The sequence below is a fragment of the Pleurodeles waltl genome, chromosome 3_1, assembly GCF_031143425.1.
Source record: "Pleurodeles waltl isolate 20211129_DDA chromosome 3_1, aPleWal1.hap1.20221129, whole genome shotgun sequence".
Taxonomy (NCBI): domain Eukaryota; kingdom Metazoa; phylum Chordata; class Amphibia; order Caudata; family Salamandridae; genus Pleurodeles; species Pleurodeles waltl.
Window position 1 is genome coordinate 1722183406 of NC_090440.1, and position 15872 is coordinate 1722199277.

A 15872-nucleotide genomic window follows, 5' to 3' on the forward strand; every position below is an offset into this window, starting at 1 on the left:
TGGTCCCTGCTGTCTGGCCTGGCTGTGCTGTCTGCCTTGTGATGGGGGGGCCTTCTCACATAGGGGCGCCTCCGCAGATGTCCACCAGAGAAGTGGAGCGCATGGGAGACGAAACAAAGCACTGGGAACCTCCAAAGCACTGGGAACCCCCAAAGCAATGGGAACCCCCAGATATTTTCTGTAGTCACAATGGCTAAGGGACGCCAACAATGAATAGGGTCTCTCCCCAATGAGTTCAATGTGTGCGCTGCTTATGCAGGGTAGCCTGGTGCCAACAACTGTGTACTCATGCTGTCTAAAGGCCCAGATTCCCGCAGCAGTTGCCGGAGTGAAGGTCTCCCCCACCCCGATGGCAGTGGCTGAACGTGAAGTGTGAGGGCTGCAAAACATGCAGAACATGCAGTGAGGGTCCTAAAATGGTGCCAGCTGCAGAACTGTACCCTCTTTGAGGATGCCAAGCAGTTAGGCTCACACTGAACTCCATGAATGAACTTTCGGGTAAGCAGGCATACCGCAAGGCTGCTCTCACAAGTTTCATGTATTTGGGCCCCAGTGCCATCCTTCATGTCTAAGGGGCCACAGTGATGCCAATCATCCCTGGGACCCCGACCCCAGCTCCCAGCCCCCAGCCCAGGGCTAGCCCTGAGTGCCCAGGCTGGAAGTGATGCAGACTCTCATCTGGCCCAGGTGCCCAGGTCTGATATGAGCTACCTCAGCCCTGCATCCCTGTTCTCCTAGGCCAGGCCCCGCATCAGCTCCTATGCCACATACATGCTCCAACTGAGCCAGCCACTACCTGTGTCCTGCAGGCCTCATCATTGCCTGCCCTTCTCATGTGTCAGAGGTAAGCCACTGGTGCAGAGGGGATCGGATGCAGCCTCATGCGGCCCGCTGGAGCTGACAGGCTTAAGGCTGTATACCGTAAAGGGTGCTGCTGTGATTTCTGTGGGTCAATCCTGCTGCGCTTTGTGTTTCAGGTGCCTCCCTGTCAGAGTCCAGTCATTAAAGGAGCCCGGAGGTTGTTGCATCTGCCACTTTTGCCTATGGGGGCACCACTACTCGGACACTATCTTGGACAAGCCCTTAACAGGCCTTTTTAATCACCAATGCTTCTCCTTCTACTTCACCTCTGTCTCCGTCACTGTTCTGCTTGCATATAGGATAGGTGCCCTCTCTTCGTTGTCATGTCCCTGCAGAAGTAAGGCACCTAGGCTGACCAGGCTGGAATGTACTACCTGTTTCATGTATTTGTTTAGATCAAAGTATGCCATTGTGGTGTATTAAAGTATTGTGGCCTTGTTGTCCCACAATGCCCTTTCAGTCTGCTTTACCCATTCCTAGTGTTGTTAATGCCCTCAGTTGTTTTGACAGTGTGGGGAGGTTTAACAGGAATTTCCCACAGTAGTTTGCCATCCCAAGGAAGCTCCTGATCTCCGTTGCATTAGTTGGGGCTGGGGTGTTTCTAATTGCTTTGGATTGGTGAGGTAAACTTTCCGTTCTTTCAAGAAAATGTACCAAAGAACTCAATTTGGGTTTTGAAGAATGAGCATTTGTCATTAGGCAGTGCCAAACTGTGCTCTTTTAGTTTTTGTAACATTGGACTTAGCTGGCAGTGGTTCTCAGCTAGGTTTGTGGAGTAAATGACAAAGTTATCACTTATGTTTATGACACCTTCCAATCCAGATAGGGTTTCTTTGATGGCATTTGAAAAACTTCAGCTGCCAATGATATCCCAAAGTTGAGGTGCATGTATATTCATAGCCCGAGGTGTATCCAAAATGTTGTGGTATATCTGATCACTGGATCAAGTAGCAGCTGGTGGTAGTCAGTGTTTTGATCAAGTCTGAAAAACCACTGCATGCTGTTGAGGTCCGTAATTATATTTGTGTGTCGTACCTGTCAGGTGTCTTTCACGCTGGATTCCTCTGTTGTGCCACCGCATATTGATGCACAGCCCCACAGCTCCTGGATGTTTCAGTTTAGTTGTAATAACCATGAGAGAGACCCATGGCCTGGCTCTAGTGACCTTTTTGATGATGTCTAGCTATTCAGTTATTCTAGTTTGTCTTCTACCTGGGGCCACAGGTGGAAAAGTAATTGTCTGTGTCTCACTACCCTTGCCTTCACTGTTTGTGAGTATGGAATTTGACAACAGCATCTCACAGGCATCCTAACCCCTGGAAGAGGGTGTGGAATCCTTGAAGGCACTCTTTATTTGGCACCCCAAAACTCATCACACAAAAAATATGGGGCCTATGTCCTCTGTGCTATGGCAGCTTAGCAATATTCCTTTTCCATCTGTTGTGACGTGAAATCTAACTAGAGTTCTCAATGCTTCTGTCTCGTACAGTTGCTTCCATTGTACAAGATAGCTTGGTGCTGAGGTATATTTAAGTGTTGGTTGGAGTCTGTGGAGGTCTTGGTGCAAGAATTTGGTATTGCAGTATGATCATTAGGTTAACAGATGCATCTGTGTCAATGAGCACCTTCACTGCTGTATTGATAACCTTGATTTCACACATGGGATGCAGCCTGATTGCATCACTGCTTTGTCATGTGAATGAGACCAAAATGATGTCCTTCTCCAGGTCCATGGATAGGTTTGGGTGTTCTGTTTTGTGCCGGTGGTGGCTGCGGGCCCTCTTCTGTGGGGAGATGGCACAACATCAGGTTGCATGTGACTTCCAGGGGGTCCTTCGTCCTCACTCTCCACTCCTGCCTACTTGCCTTTTTGTCAGGCCTGCCGCAATTTGTATTGGTCACAATCTGAGTTGAGCTGAAGGTCAAAATGTGCATTGATTTCACCAATGGCAGCAGCATAATTGTGGTGGACCCTTGTGCATTGAAGGCTTTCATATACCTTGTACAACTCTTCCCCCTGTGTAATACGATTAGAGTAGCTGCTTCACTGTCCCATCCACTTCCCTTGTGTCTCAGAAGTAATTTTTAAGGCAGTTCACCCAGGTCTTCCAATGGGTAACCATAGTGGCCAGATTTGCCGGCTCCCAGAATTGGAGTAGTGCAGCCATGGATGTACGCACTGTGGCGGGTCCAGCAAAGGGCACAGGCGCTGCTAGCTGATTGACCAGCATGTAGAGCAATATTGCTTTGTTCCTGTGGGTTGGGCATGTGCTGTCTACACATAGCTTATATTGTGCCCCAGCGCGAGGCAGGGACAGCCCATTGCTAAATGAGAGACTTTAGGATGTCTTGATGCGGAGCAAAGTCAGGTTTGTCGGGCCTTGCTCTCCTGTGTTTGTGGCAGACAGGGTGGTGTATGATGTGGGGCACTCTACCCACCTGTCCAGAAGGCCCTGTGCTTCCCTTCGGCCTCAAGCTGTTGTTGCTGAGCGCCACTGTGGGTCCTGTGAATGGGGAAAGGCTTCACAGAGGGAGGAAATGTTCTTTGTTGTGTCACAGGGCTGGATAGGCATGATGAGTCGGGAGGGATGCCTGCATTTAGCTGAGATAAATGCAGGCAGACCTCCCGACCATCGGGTGATGCTAAGCCATTGATCCTGGATGGTGCTGGCAGTGTAAGCTTGCTACGGAGGGTGGGAGTTGCTCCATGGAGGCAGGGTGGTCCCAGTGATGGGGTACATGATGACCTTTCATTGTGAAGTCACCACGGCCCACTCTCGTCATCACTGTAAAGAGCTTCACACGAGGGCAGTGCAGAAACGATAACAACTTAACGCTGGGTTATGGTCTGAGAGAAGAAACCCAAGCAGTTCTCTCTGATAAATTTGTCCTAGAGGCTGCACCCAGCTGTAGGGGTGCCTGCATGTGTGAGGGTCCTGTGCATAGGGGCTGGGTGGCTCACAACAATCACTATACACCTCCTCCAACGAGAAGGAAATCAGGCTTCTGTTACCAACTCCTTTCCCACAGTTCTTTTTCTCTATAAAACAAAGGTTCTTCCCGTTGGATCCTTCTAGCTGATGCCCCACTCTTTCCCTTTAACATTCTCTCTTTGTGTAGAAGCTCCTACATCTGACTAGCTATTACTGACAATATTGACTCTCTGGGCATTTCTAAGGATTGAATTGGTTATAGTGATCTACCACTGTTATGGTGAAATATCTGATTTTTTTTTTTATCATCCAATCGTTCTGACCCGTGAGTTGCCACTTTCCTTATCACGTATGAATGTTTGTGTTGTTCACAGATAATATGCTTCTTAAATGTGCCTTGCTCCCTCCCTCTCTCCCACTGCCCTTCCTTCCTTTCTTCCTTCCTTCCTTCCTTCCTTCCTTCCTCCCCCACACACGCACTCACTCCTTACCTCACTTCCTCCCTCCCTCCCTTTCTTCCTTCCCCTTCTTCCTTTCTTTCTTCCTTATTTCCTCCCCCCTCTTCCTTCCTTCCTTCCTCCCCTGACTACATATCCATACCCATTTTCTTTCGTTTCATCATTCTCCTCCTCCATCCCTCCATGCATCCTTCTTTCTATCCCCGCTTACAGCCACACCCTACTTCTTTCATTTCATCATTCTCTTTCCATCCTTCTTTCTGAGCATCCTTTTCTCTATATCTGCTCCGTATCCACAGCCTCGATCTTTCGTTTCATTGTTCTCTCCCTCCGTCCCTCTCTTCACAAATCAGAGGAGTTTAATCCAATGAGTGTAACAACACAGCTTCTACCTTCCTTTCCGAGTTCACAAGCAATTCATCCAATTGCATGCTACCCACCTTCTTACCCGTGTTGATGTCCTCTGCTTGCTATGCACTCAGTCGCACGTGAGCTCCAGGTGAAATAATAGTGCAGATGATTGCTCTTTGCACAGTTAACCCCAAAATGAGAAATATTTCGGCATGCTCTGGCACAAAGGAGACACATTTCTGATTTTTGAGGGGATGCACATCTATTGTGCGTCCTCACATTGAAAATGGGCAACTACAACATACACCATATTGTGCACCAACCTGCACAAGCACAAAGAGGTCTATGTGATCTCTGTCTGGCCTGAATCCCTACAGTTAAGCTGCTTTGAAGTTCATTCTGTGCACAGATACAGAATATCTGTTTTTCTAGGCCTGCTTTGATAGGGCAGCTGTATGCAGAATTAGTGTTACAATGTTTTTTTAAATATACATAAAGTGGACTTAGGCTGTATCCACAGAAGTATTACCTTCTCCAATCATGCTCTTGGCTATTTGGTGTATCATTCCGCTCTTCCAAGAAGTGCCTACATTGCAGTGCAATAGGGGCTATTCATATCTGAAAAGTACACTCACACATCACACTGTTTGGTCCCATTCAATTTTACATCTCCTATGTTCATTCTCGACATAATGAAGCAGTTCTTTTCTGCTGTATTTTCTCCATCACTGGCAAAACACTTAGGGCAATGCTTTAAAGTGATAAGTGCATTTCCACAAGCGTTGAATTAAAAAATAAAACATTTGCGAAGTCCTCTGTTCATGGTTTTTGTTTAACTAAATATTTATAAAACACAGACGTATATCCAAGGGTATATTTCAGCTCGGGCACTTATCAGAAAGAATTGTCAGAAAAGAGACCTATTGCATCTGCCGAAGCAACTAGGGGGGAGGAAAGGTCCAAGTTTATAGATGTTTCTAAATTTCAATAAAGAATCTTGAGAACTCAGGAAAAGTGCCCAAAGAATTACATTGTCTTATTGCTGGGACTGAAAAAGTTCTGTCCCCAAGAGTAATTCGGCAGCACTGTAACCAAAAGGCCTTTTCTGATCTAAGACTACGGATTGAACTATAAGGAGCAAGTCTATGAGCAAGGGGGTCTTGGCACTGATTAAAAAGAGCTTTATGGACCAAACAATGACATTTTAATATTACTTTATTTTACCAGGTGCCAATTTAAAGAGGACAGAGGAGGGGAAATAAGGACTGTTCTTTTCAAGTTCAACACAAGCCCAGCCACCACATTTTGCCCAAGCAACAGCTTCTAAGGGCCATAGTCAATAGATCAAAATAGATGCCATTACTTTAGTGAGGGGTGCAGATTGCATCGGTGCTACAGCTGCAGTGGCACCCGAGCCCAGAGGAGACCCGAGAGGCTCGCTGAATCCTGGTTATTGCCGTATTTCACAGTTCAAACTGCAGCCAGGGAGCTATTTCCAATTTTGCATTCGAGCCCATGACTTTCTGGCCAAGCCTCTGACAATAGTCCAGATTAGCTGCAATAAACGCATTAGAATGTTTTGATTTTGTAAGGAGAATGAGAAAAGATGTAGAATCCGCTTTAAGGTGCTTAGTTGAAACAGAAAGGAGATGACAAGAGTTGCTATGATTTTACAAGGTAAAACAAGAGTGGAATATAAATAACCCCGAAGTTCTTTACGCGTTGCACTGGAATGGGTTTCTCACCGAGACAAACTGGCCACCTCTCAAAACTGGAAAGGCTATAAAATGGAACAAGACTTCTGTTTTTCCCCAGTCAGTTTGAGTTTATTTCGACACATCCACACGACCTCTCAAACTGGAAAGGCCATACAATGGAACAAGACTTCTGTTTTTCCCCAGTCAGTTTGAGTTTATTTCGACACATCCACACTTTATAAGCAATCATACAAGTTGTCAGTCCCCTGCCTTAAGCCACGATCAGTCTTAAAGATGATCTGAGTTTCATTGGCAAAGTCAATAGGTCTTGCTTTTGTGAGCTATTGACTTTGTAAATGTTTTAATCATGCTAACCATGTTGCACAGTAGCACAGCTGAAAGCTAGAAAAAAAAGCTGTGATGTGACTAGTACTGCCCACGTCATAGCGCAACATGGAGGGTGTAGATGCCTTCCTCCCCTTCCCCCGCCAGCAATAAAGCCACTGACAAGGACAGTGCTGGCTGCATAAAATCAATTAAAATAAAATAATAATTCAGCCAACCTGCACAGCAGTCATGCTGCTGTGCAACATGGCTAAAAACATTAACAAGGTCAATAGGTCATATAGCCGAGAACTATTGGTTTAGCCATTTCTTCTTTTTTTCAAGGCACGGGGAAAATAAGGTGCCTGGTTTAAATATTGGTGAATGGGTTCCTCCGTCACAACAGTGACAGATATCCCATCTGCCGAAATCTAAATCCTACTATATTCTATGAGATTTTGATTTTGGCGGACGGGACATCCGTCACCGTTGTGACGGAGTAACCCGTTTCTCAATTTCTAAATCAGGCCATAAGTGATTTGTCCAGAATTCTAGGATGTGGAGCTGACACTGGGGCACGAACCTGGTTTCTCAGTTTCAAAATCAGCAGCTCTGACCATTAGGCCACATGCCTTCCCCTCTAGCCTTTTGCTACCTGCATTAGGAAACCATGTTGTAAAATAAGCCACCTAACAATCGCTCATTAAAAAAAACATAATACCCCTACTTTGAGCATGAATGTGTTAGGAAAGGATGTTGCCCAAGAGAGGCAAGGGGCTATAGGAAGTACTGGGGGTGTCCTTAGGTAGTATGGGAGTCAGACAGACCTGGTAGTAGCGTTGTAGTAGAAGGGGCCTTAGGGTCTGATATTAGTTGAGTTAGGGTACCTATAGTGACAACTGTCACTGTACTCTGTCTGTGCTCTTCATTGACAAAGTAGGGGCCAGCCATAGACCTGGGATGAGGTTACAAGTGTGGTATATGCTGATGGATTTCACTCATCAGAGGAGAAGCTTGGGTCAGCCATACACCTGGCACTTGTGAACATTTCATCTACATCACCTACGCAAGATCCTGAGTTTGCAGCGGTACAGCACCCTAGGGGAAATCCCTGAGGCCATGAAAAGAAAAGGTCACAGATCTTGATGCAAACCCACAACCAGGCAGCGGCGTTATGAAACTTGAGGGGGCCCCTCTGCACAGTACATGGAGGGGCCACCTCTCCGGACTCACTCAGTAGTTCTCAGGCCAGTGTACTGTGCTGAGTGGTCCCCCTGAAGCTCGGGGTCATCCCGCACCGTGGAAGCTGCGGGGGCCTTTGTTAGGCCACTGAACCAGGGTAAGATTTCCACGACCATTTATGAATCCACATGAGCCAAGTGGAAGTATGTGAATATGTAGTGATCTTGCAGTTTTAGGGCACTTCTGCATCGTTGAGATCAAAGTCAGAACGAGTCATTAAGCTTGCAGCTTAGGCTGGCCTTTTAGTTCGGACATCTTATTCATTCATAGTGGAGTGAGTTTTCACTCTCAAGACATAGCATGCAATCCCCACCTCCTTATTTATTGTAGTTTCTCTCGGTTGTTCTGGTAAAGTATGGTCTATTTACAGGCAGTGTATGTGTTTGGTTTACAGGGAGATACGGCATAGGGTCCTCGTGGTACTTCCCGTTCCAGCCTTCCTTCTGGAGAGAATGCTGCGGCCTTTCATCTACCTGTTGCAAGAAGAAGTCCAGCGGGTTGATGTTCACCAACTTCATGACTGAGAGTGTCATGTCCTCTCAGAAGAAGGGTACAGTGCATGTCTTTTCTCTGTCTATGGATCTGTGTTCACAAATATCATGGCTGAGAGTGTCATGTCGTCTCAGAAGAAGGGTACAGTGCATGTCTATCCTCTGTCTTCTGGTCTCTGGATCTGTGTTCATAAATATCGTGCCTGAGAGTGTGATGTCCTATTTGAAGAAGAGTATGGTGCATGTCTATCCTCCGTATTCTTGCCTATGGATCTGTGTTCACAAACATCGTGGCTGAGAGGGTCATGTTCTCTCTGAAGAAGGGTATGGTGCATGTCTATCCTTTGTCTTCTGGCCTATGGATCTCTGTTCACAAACATAATGGCTGAGAGTGCCATGTTCTCTCTGAAGAAGGTTACATGCATGTCTATCCGATGCCTCCACTCTGAAGAAGGGTACAGTGCATGTCTATCCTCTGCCTTCTTGCCTGTTGATCTGTGTTCACAAACATCATGTCTGAGAGCCTCTGTCTTCTCGCTTATAGATCTGTTTCAGGGCTCAAAAACGTTCCAAACATTAGATACTGCATCAAAATGTTCTTAGTCAGACCCAGCTTTCTTCAAAGATCCTTCAAGGATGCCATGTTGGAGATACTATTTGGTAACCACAACCCCTTCAAGCTGAGTGAACAGGGATTCACATAATGTACCCATTATGCACTGCAGTTTTGGCTCTTTTGGGTATTAGCAATCACAACATGCATCCAACCTCACAGATGAAAAACTCAGACGTCACCTTCCAGCTGGACATACAAGTGCAGCAAGATTCAGAAAAGGCAGAGATGCAGTAAGTGGCATTATACAGGAAATCCCAAGCAGGATCACATTCTGTCGAGTCTCCTCTTGCTGTGATATCTCCTAAGCAGATAGTGCTCACAACGCTGGAAATTTAATATGTGCAAGTATTGAGCAGAGTAATTTGTTATTTAAAATTCTAATCCCTAAGACTGGTCTAGAAGAAGTACAGTTTAAGGCTTTGGATTTGAATCTGATGAGCACCTGTCCAAAAAATCTGAACAAACAGAATTGCACTTATTCACAGCTTCTGGCACAGGCTGAAAATATGTAAAGTTTCGCAGTGCTGTTTCCTATGACATTCCCATCACCATTAGTACACAAGTATCACCTCTATGGATGTCTTTTCGGAGAGGCTAAGAGTAAGATTGTTATCTGAAATGCGCTCTCACCTTTCTGAGAAGATTTGATTCACATTAGTGCCACTTCCCTGAGCCACTGGAATTATACTACAGTGGTCAATGAATTATGCAACAAGGAAAGGTAAACCATTCTCCATAATTCAGCATATTCTTGGCAGCATATATGTTGCTATTTTGTCATTTATGCACACATGCAGCAGATAGTCGATTATGGGGCAAGTGATAATCTTGCAGCACTGCCTCACTCGCTAGTAGCAAGTGTGCTAAGCTTTCGCTAAGGAGGAGATTGGGCCCCCCTGCTCTCAGACCCTTACATTTTCCATGAGTATGAAACTCAAAGCCATAACTCTACAGCAGAAGAATAAAAATCTCACTGAATCAAGAACTCAAAGCATTTTAGGCTAAGTGAAGGCTCACTACTCACTGACAACTCCTTCTATCCTTTTCAAGGTGCTGAACTAGCTCCATCTGACCTGTCTCCGGTTTTCGAAACAGAGCCCGATGGCTTGGTGGTTGGTGTGTCCCTCCATGGGCTGACCAAGACCTTCAATTCTAAGGCTGCTGTCGGCAACTTGAATCTGAACTTCTACGAAGGCCAAATCACCTCGCTCCTGGGACATAATGGTGCTGGGAAAACAACCACCATGTAAGTATCGTTGAGAGAGGCAAACATAGTTGACTCCTCCAAGAATCTTTAACGTTGTCGCTCTGGACCGTTGCCTGTTATCAAAAAGAATGAAAGAAGGATGTTCAGCTTTGATACTAACACTTCCTCTTAAAGGAATCTGGAGCTTCATTTTAGAAATCTATATATGGTTAATGAGAAAGGGGTAGTTTCTGTGATTGCAACAAGACTTGTCATCTAGATTCAATACTGCAAAATACGAGATGTGTATTAGGATAGCTGTTGCGGGCATGTTTAATTAGGTTCCAAGAAAGGTACTGTATTTTTAAAAGGATGTGCTTGTGTCTATTTTGTGATGTTATGTTGTGTTGTGTTATGTTACCTTTTGTTGCATAACTGATTTACTATATAAAATGTAATATGGTATCTGTTACTTTATGTCAGATTGTGTCTTGTGTCTTATAACATTACAAATTAGTTGCTATATGTTATGTGTTATTTTCTGTCCATTATGTGTTACATATTATATGCTATACTGTCTATCTTAAGATATATTATGTGAATGTTATTTTACATTATGTCATTATTGTAAAGGGCAGCATTTGCTAGTTTTGTCACCAATTGGCCCTTTTTGTGTGTTTCTGTAGTTTTATTGTTGATGGCCAATTATAGGTTATTTAGTTCAATTGTCTATTGATGGGGGGGGAAGCCTTCCTAGGATTAAAAAAACTATGAGTTTAGGTCATGAGTTAGAGTTTGACAGAATGGGGAACTCTATCACAAACATGACAGACTATAACCTATTCGCCAAACTCTCTGTCTGCCTAAACAATTCTGTGTCACCTAGACCATCAGCTTTCAGTCAATGATACCCCAGTTGGCGTGGTAGATGAAAAACGTACCCTGCCTGTGGAGTCTGTGGAGGACTGGCTGTTAAACTGAGGGCATCACATTGCCTGCCCTATTTAGGACTGATGGTCAGATGTAATTTTTCCTGTCTGTCATTGCCAGGGAATACCTGGCAGTGATGAACAGAAGAATAAAAATAACTTAGAATGACCTCCTTCCAAGCAGGGAAAAACTCCTTAGGTGTTGGAGTCATTAGTTATTTGTTTTTCAAAAATGAACTTCCAGCTTGAGAGTTTTGGTGGAAGGCCCTCAAAGTGATAGCAGTCATTCACCAAACCTTTTGTACCTTCAGAGGAACCACTCCTATGTAAGCATAGCATTCATCGCTGGTGGCGGTGGTACCTACATTTAGGAAGCAGTAGTCTGTCCAGGTGGCTGATCTAATGTCTAGCTCTATTGTGTGTAATTCCTCAGTCATGCCAATTCAGGAATGTGGTGGGTGTCAGAGCCTATTCAATCACTGCACCTAAGTTCCATTATTCCATAACTCTATGTTTCAGTTCAGGTGAGCAAAAGTGATCATTGAGTTCTTGGATTTTGAATCAGATTACCTATTTCATCACTTCTACCCTTCTTGCTCCAACAGCTCTATGCTGACTGGTCTCTTCAGTGCCACATCAGGGACCATCAATGTGTACGGAGAAGACATCCAGACCCACCTGCACCACATCAGAAAGAATATGGGGGTCTGCATGCAGTATGACGTGCTGTTTTCTCACCTTACATGCAAAGAGCACCTACTTCTTTATGGCGCTATCAAGGCGCCACAGTGGGACAAGCGACGACTACATGCTGAAGTCAAGAGGTATGATGAGAGCACAAGAAGGAAAGAATACACATGCACAGTGTCCGTACACCTAAGAAAGAGTGTGATTGGTTCACTTATGCAATACTGAAAAGAGAGGGGGATCCCATATTACTCTATGCTGATTTTAATAAGGGTCTTTGGGACTCCCTTTTGTAATGTAAGTTATGTGTGTATCTTTATTTGAGTCTTGGCTAGAGTACTGTGTCCAGTTGTCAGAGCCACTGCTTTTGTGTTGTGTACTGTCTCTCACTCCTCAACTATGTATTGTGCCTAATTGCAGCTCTGACCATCTGATTTGGAGTTCTGTGTCCGGTTCTGTGGAGTAGACAATGATCAATTTAAATTTGAGACAGCTTGGAGGCAGGCTACCTACAGAAAGCATAGTCTAAATCATGTGGCCTGAGAGGAGATGTTCATGATGTGAAGCCAATGGAGTAAATAAGTAATTACCTGTTAGGAGGGTACTCAACCCTGTGTTAACATTTTAGTATTTAGCTACGTTTTGCACCCAGATATTTCTAAGATATCTCTTAAAGATTCCACCGGCTTACATACATGTACTCAAGTAGCACTGTGTAAAGATGTGTCAATTGATATGCAGAACAAGGTGGCTAAAATGTACAAGTTTATTGTCATCAGACGATGAAACAGCTGCTAGGGACTCGTGCTAGGGACACGAACTTGTGCATTCATGACACCTCCCCTTATAAATGCTGCTTTGCACACACCTAAAAATGGAATGTGTATAAAGCTAAATAGACTACTAAATCACACTTCCTCCGAGTTACAAGAATGGCAATGTGAAACATCTACAAGTGAAACTTAATACAATATACGGACAAGAATACTCATATTGTGCTATAAAAGAATAAAATGTCATAAGATCACACAGCTAATAAAATAGAAGGCATTAGTTTATAGCAAAATCTTTAATTTTGCTTGGTGTTTGTGCCTTCCATCCCAAACAAGTGACTCTCCATCTGCTGCGTTTGGACACCATTCCATCAGCTATGCATTGCTCGCAGGTTCACACTTACTTTCTGCACATTCCTTGTCGTATTCTCAATATATACCTCTGTAATAAGAGTTAACACCTGACTGCATGCAGCAGGACACTGACCTTTGTGCCCCACTCGGGGTTTCCATTAAACTGTAACTTATGAATTCTCTCAGTGTTTGTTAGATCTGTCAGTTCTAGGGATGGTTTCCCCTGTCTAATTGGCTTCTAACCTCCTATTTTTGATCCCGTGCTGAATTTCGTGTTTGCTGGCTTTAGAACTCTGGGCACTTTACCAGTGCTGACCAGTGCTAAAGTTCAAGTGCTCGCTGCCTAAAATGTATTGGTGATTGGTTTATCCCTGTTTGGCATATTTGATTTACTAGTAAGTCACTAGTAAAGTGCACTATGTGTGCTCAGGGCTTGTAATTCAAATGCTACTAGTAGGCCTGCAGCACTGATTGTGCCAACCACGGGAGTAGCCCTGTAAACATGTCTCAGACCTGCAACTGCAGTGTATGTGTATGCAGTTTTACAGGTTGACATGGTAAGTGTACCCCCTTGCCAGGCCCTAACCTTCCATTTTACTACATGTAAGTCACCCCTAAGGTAGGCCCAAGGCAACTCCTTGAGCAGGGTGCAGTGTATTTAAAAAGTAGGGCATTTACTGTTGTGGTTTACATGTCCTGATAATGAAATAGTGCTTAATTCGGTTTTCACTATTGCAAGGACTATCTCTCCAATAGGGTAACATGGGGATTGCTTTGAAATATCTTTTAATTGTAAATTCTCATTGGGACCAGATAGAGAGATGCAGTTTGGGGTCTCTGAACTCACAATTTCAAAATACAACCTTTGGTAAAGTTGTTTTTTGAATTGTAAGTTTGAAAATGACAACGTTAGAAAGTGGGCATTTTCTTGCTTAACCAGTCTATGCCTCTGCTTGTCTGTGGAATACACATCTGGGTCAGGATGACAGCTGGGCTGTTTGTGAATTCACTCTAGACAGTCACACAAAGGGAGCTGGGGTGTGTCCTCCATATCCTAATGGGTCTTCCTGGGCTAAAGTGGTGGGAGGAGCTGACACTTCCACCTAAATAGGGCTGTGTCTGTTCTTACACTAAGCAGTTCTCCAACCTCCTGGAGTGTGTCTGGGGCCAGGGCAGGAAAGGCAGGGCCTTGTGCACTACACAGACTTCTCTTTGAAGTTTGCCTACTTTAAAGACAGAAATGGGTATAAGTACTGGACCTCTGACCCAACAAAGTTAGAACACTTCTGGACTGAGTACATTCTGCCAGGAAGAAGAACTGGATGCCATAGGAGGGTCTACCACTCTGCCTGTTTCTTTGTTGTGCTGGCCTGCTGCTTGCTGCTTCTGTCCTGGGAGTGAAAGGACTGGACCTTGCTTTCAACATGCTGCTTTCCAAGGTTCTCCAAGGGCTTGAACTGAGCTTGCCTCCTGTTCGAAGCCTCAGGGACATCAAAGACTTCACCTGCCAGTGCCTGGGCTCTTCTACTGAGAGTCCTGACTGACCAAGTGGTGCCAACTCCAATCCCTGGGCCCTTGGAAGTGTAAGCTGCTGGCCTGAAGGAGAAAATCCACACACTAACGTGCCACAGAGCCTGTCCTGCAACTGAGGAATCAATGCAGTGCCTGCCTTGCCACTGCAGAATTATCACAGAACCTGTTTCCCCCAGGGCGCCACCAACACAGTGCATCTAGATTTTCCATGCATTGTGCCCCAGGCATCAATTTCTCATCAATTATTTTGGACCTTAACTATTAGTCCACATCAGACACAACACAGATGATGGACACCTGTCCCTCATAATGAAAAATTGAGATTCTTTCCGAACAGTATGTGGCATAGCCCTTTGGGTCCAGGGTATTCTGCACATCAGAGTTAGATGCCATAGCCCACTGAATACACTACTTCAAAATTTGATTAGCAGTCTTTGCCAAGCCATTCATTTTGTATGTGATACAATGCAATACATCAGTGCCAAATACCAGTGACCAACAAAGAATATTTAATTTCCCTCCCCTCAATAACATCTGTTTTGCAAGAATGCAATGATATCAAGGTGGTTCATCAATAAACCTCCTTTCAATCCCCTTGGGTAAGCAATCAGTTAACATCATAAAGTATCGCAGATCCCTAAAAAAAGCAAAAGCTGCTCTTTGTTGGTGGGAGAATTAGCACTGGGTATTGCTGCAATAGGAATTGTTTTAGGAAGAATACTCTCATCAGTGATCAAATGTTCCAAATATCCTATTTTAAAAAAAGCACTTATCATTCTGTAGTGTTAAACAATGCTCCTTAATATTAGACAATGCTTTGTCAATGCAGCATTATTCTCTGCATTATTACTCCCAAAAGATTGTGCATTAGAAGTTGAAATACTTAAGAGGTGGAGGCTAGCCCAAACAGCATTCTCTTAAGCTTAAACATCCCATTGCGAGGAATGAAGGCTGAGATCTTGGGACTCTCTCTCCAATTCTATTTGATGGCACACAATTCATAAATTTAAAGGTTTAAACCATTTTCCTAATATAGAGTAGATATTAGCTCATTTATCTTTGGCAAGGGGTGACAATGCACTAGGATATTGTGATTCAAAGACCTCAAGTGTATCTGCAAGCTGAAGCCTCACTCTTTTTTTTGTACATTGACTATTGGTGACAATCACAAAGAGGGCTCTGACTCTCAAACACTGTCCATATGCATTCTCTCGAGGGAGCAACCATGACAAGCCCTAGCACAAAGACAAAGATATTTCACAAACCTCGTGTTTTATTAGATTGCTTCCCAGTCATAGTTTAATGATGTGATGAAACACTTTGAACTTTACCAAATTCACAGATAAGACAAGTAACCATATTTTGTAAACTACTCTGGAACCCGAGACTTGTACAACAGATATATATGTCATTGTGAAGGGACCAAACTTCATCCTT

At 44.3% G+C, this 15872-nt stretch overlaps 1 protein-coding gene across 1 annotated transcript in view; it reads left to right on the top strand.

Moving 5' to 3' along the window:
- Nucleotides 1–15872, top strand: part of ABCA12 (ATP binding cassette subfamily A member 12) — a 507999-nt gene that overhangs the window by 350348 nt on the left and 141779 nt on the right. Inside the window, exons 31-33 of the mRNA XM_069225635.1 lie at nucleotides 8261–8416; nucleotides 10024–10219; nucleotides 11694–11912. Coding sequence (XP_069081736.1) covers nucleotides 8261–8416; nucleotides 10024–10219; nucleotides 11694–11912 — 571 coding nt within the window. The remainder of the gene's footprint in view (nucleotides 1–8260; nucleotides 8417–10023; nucleotides 10220–11693; nucleotides 11913–15872) is intronic.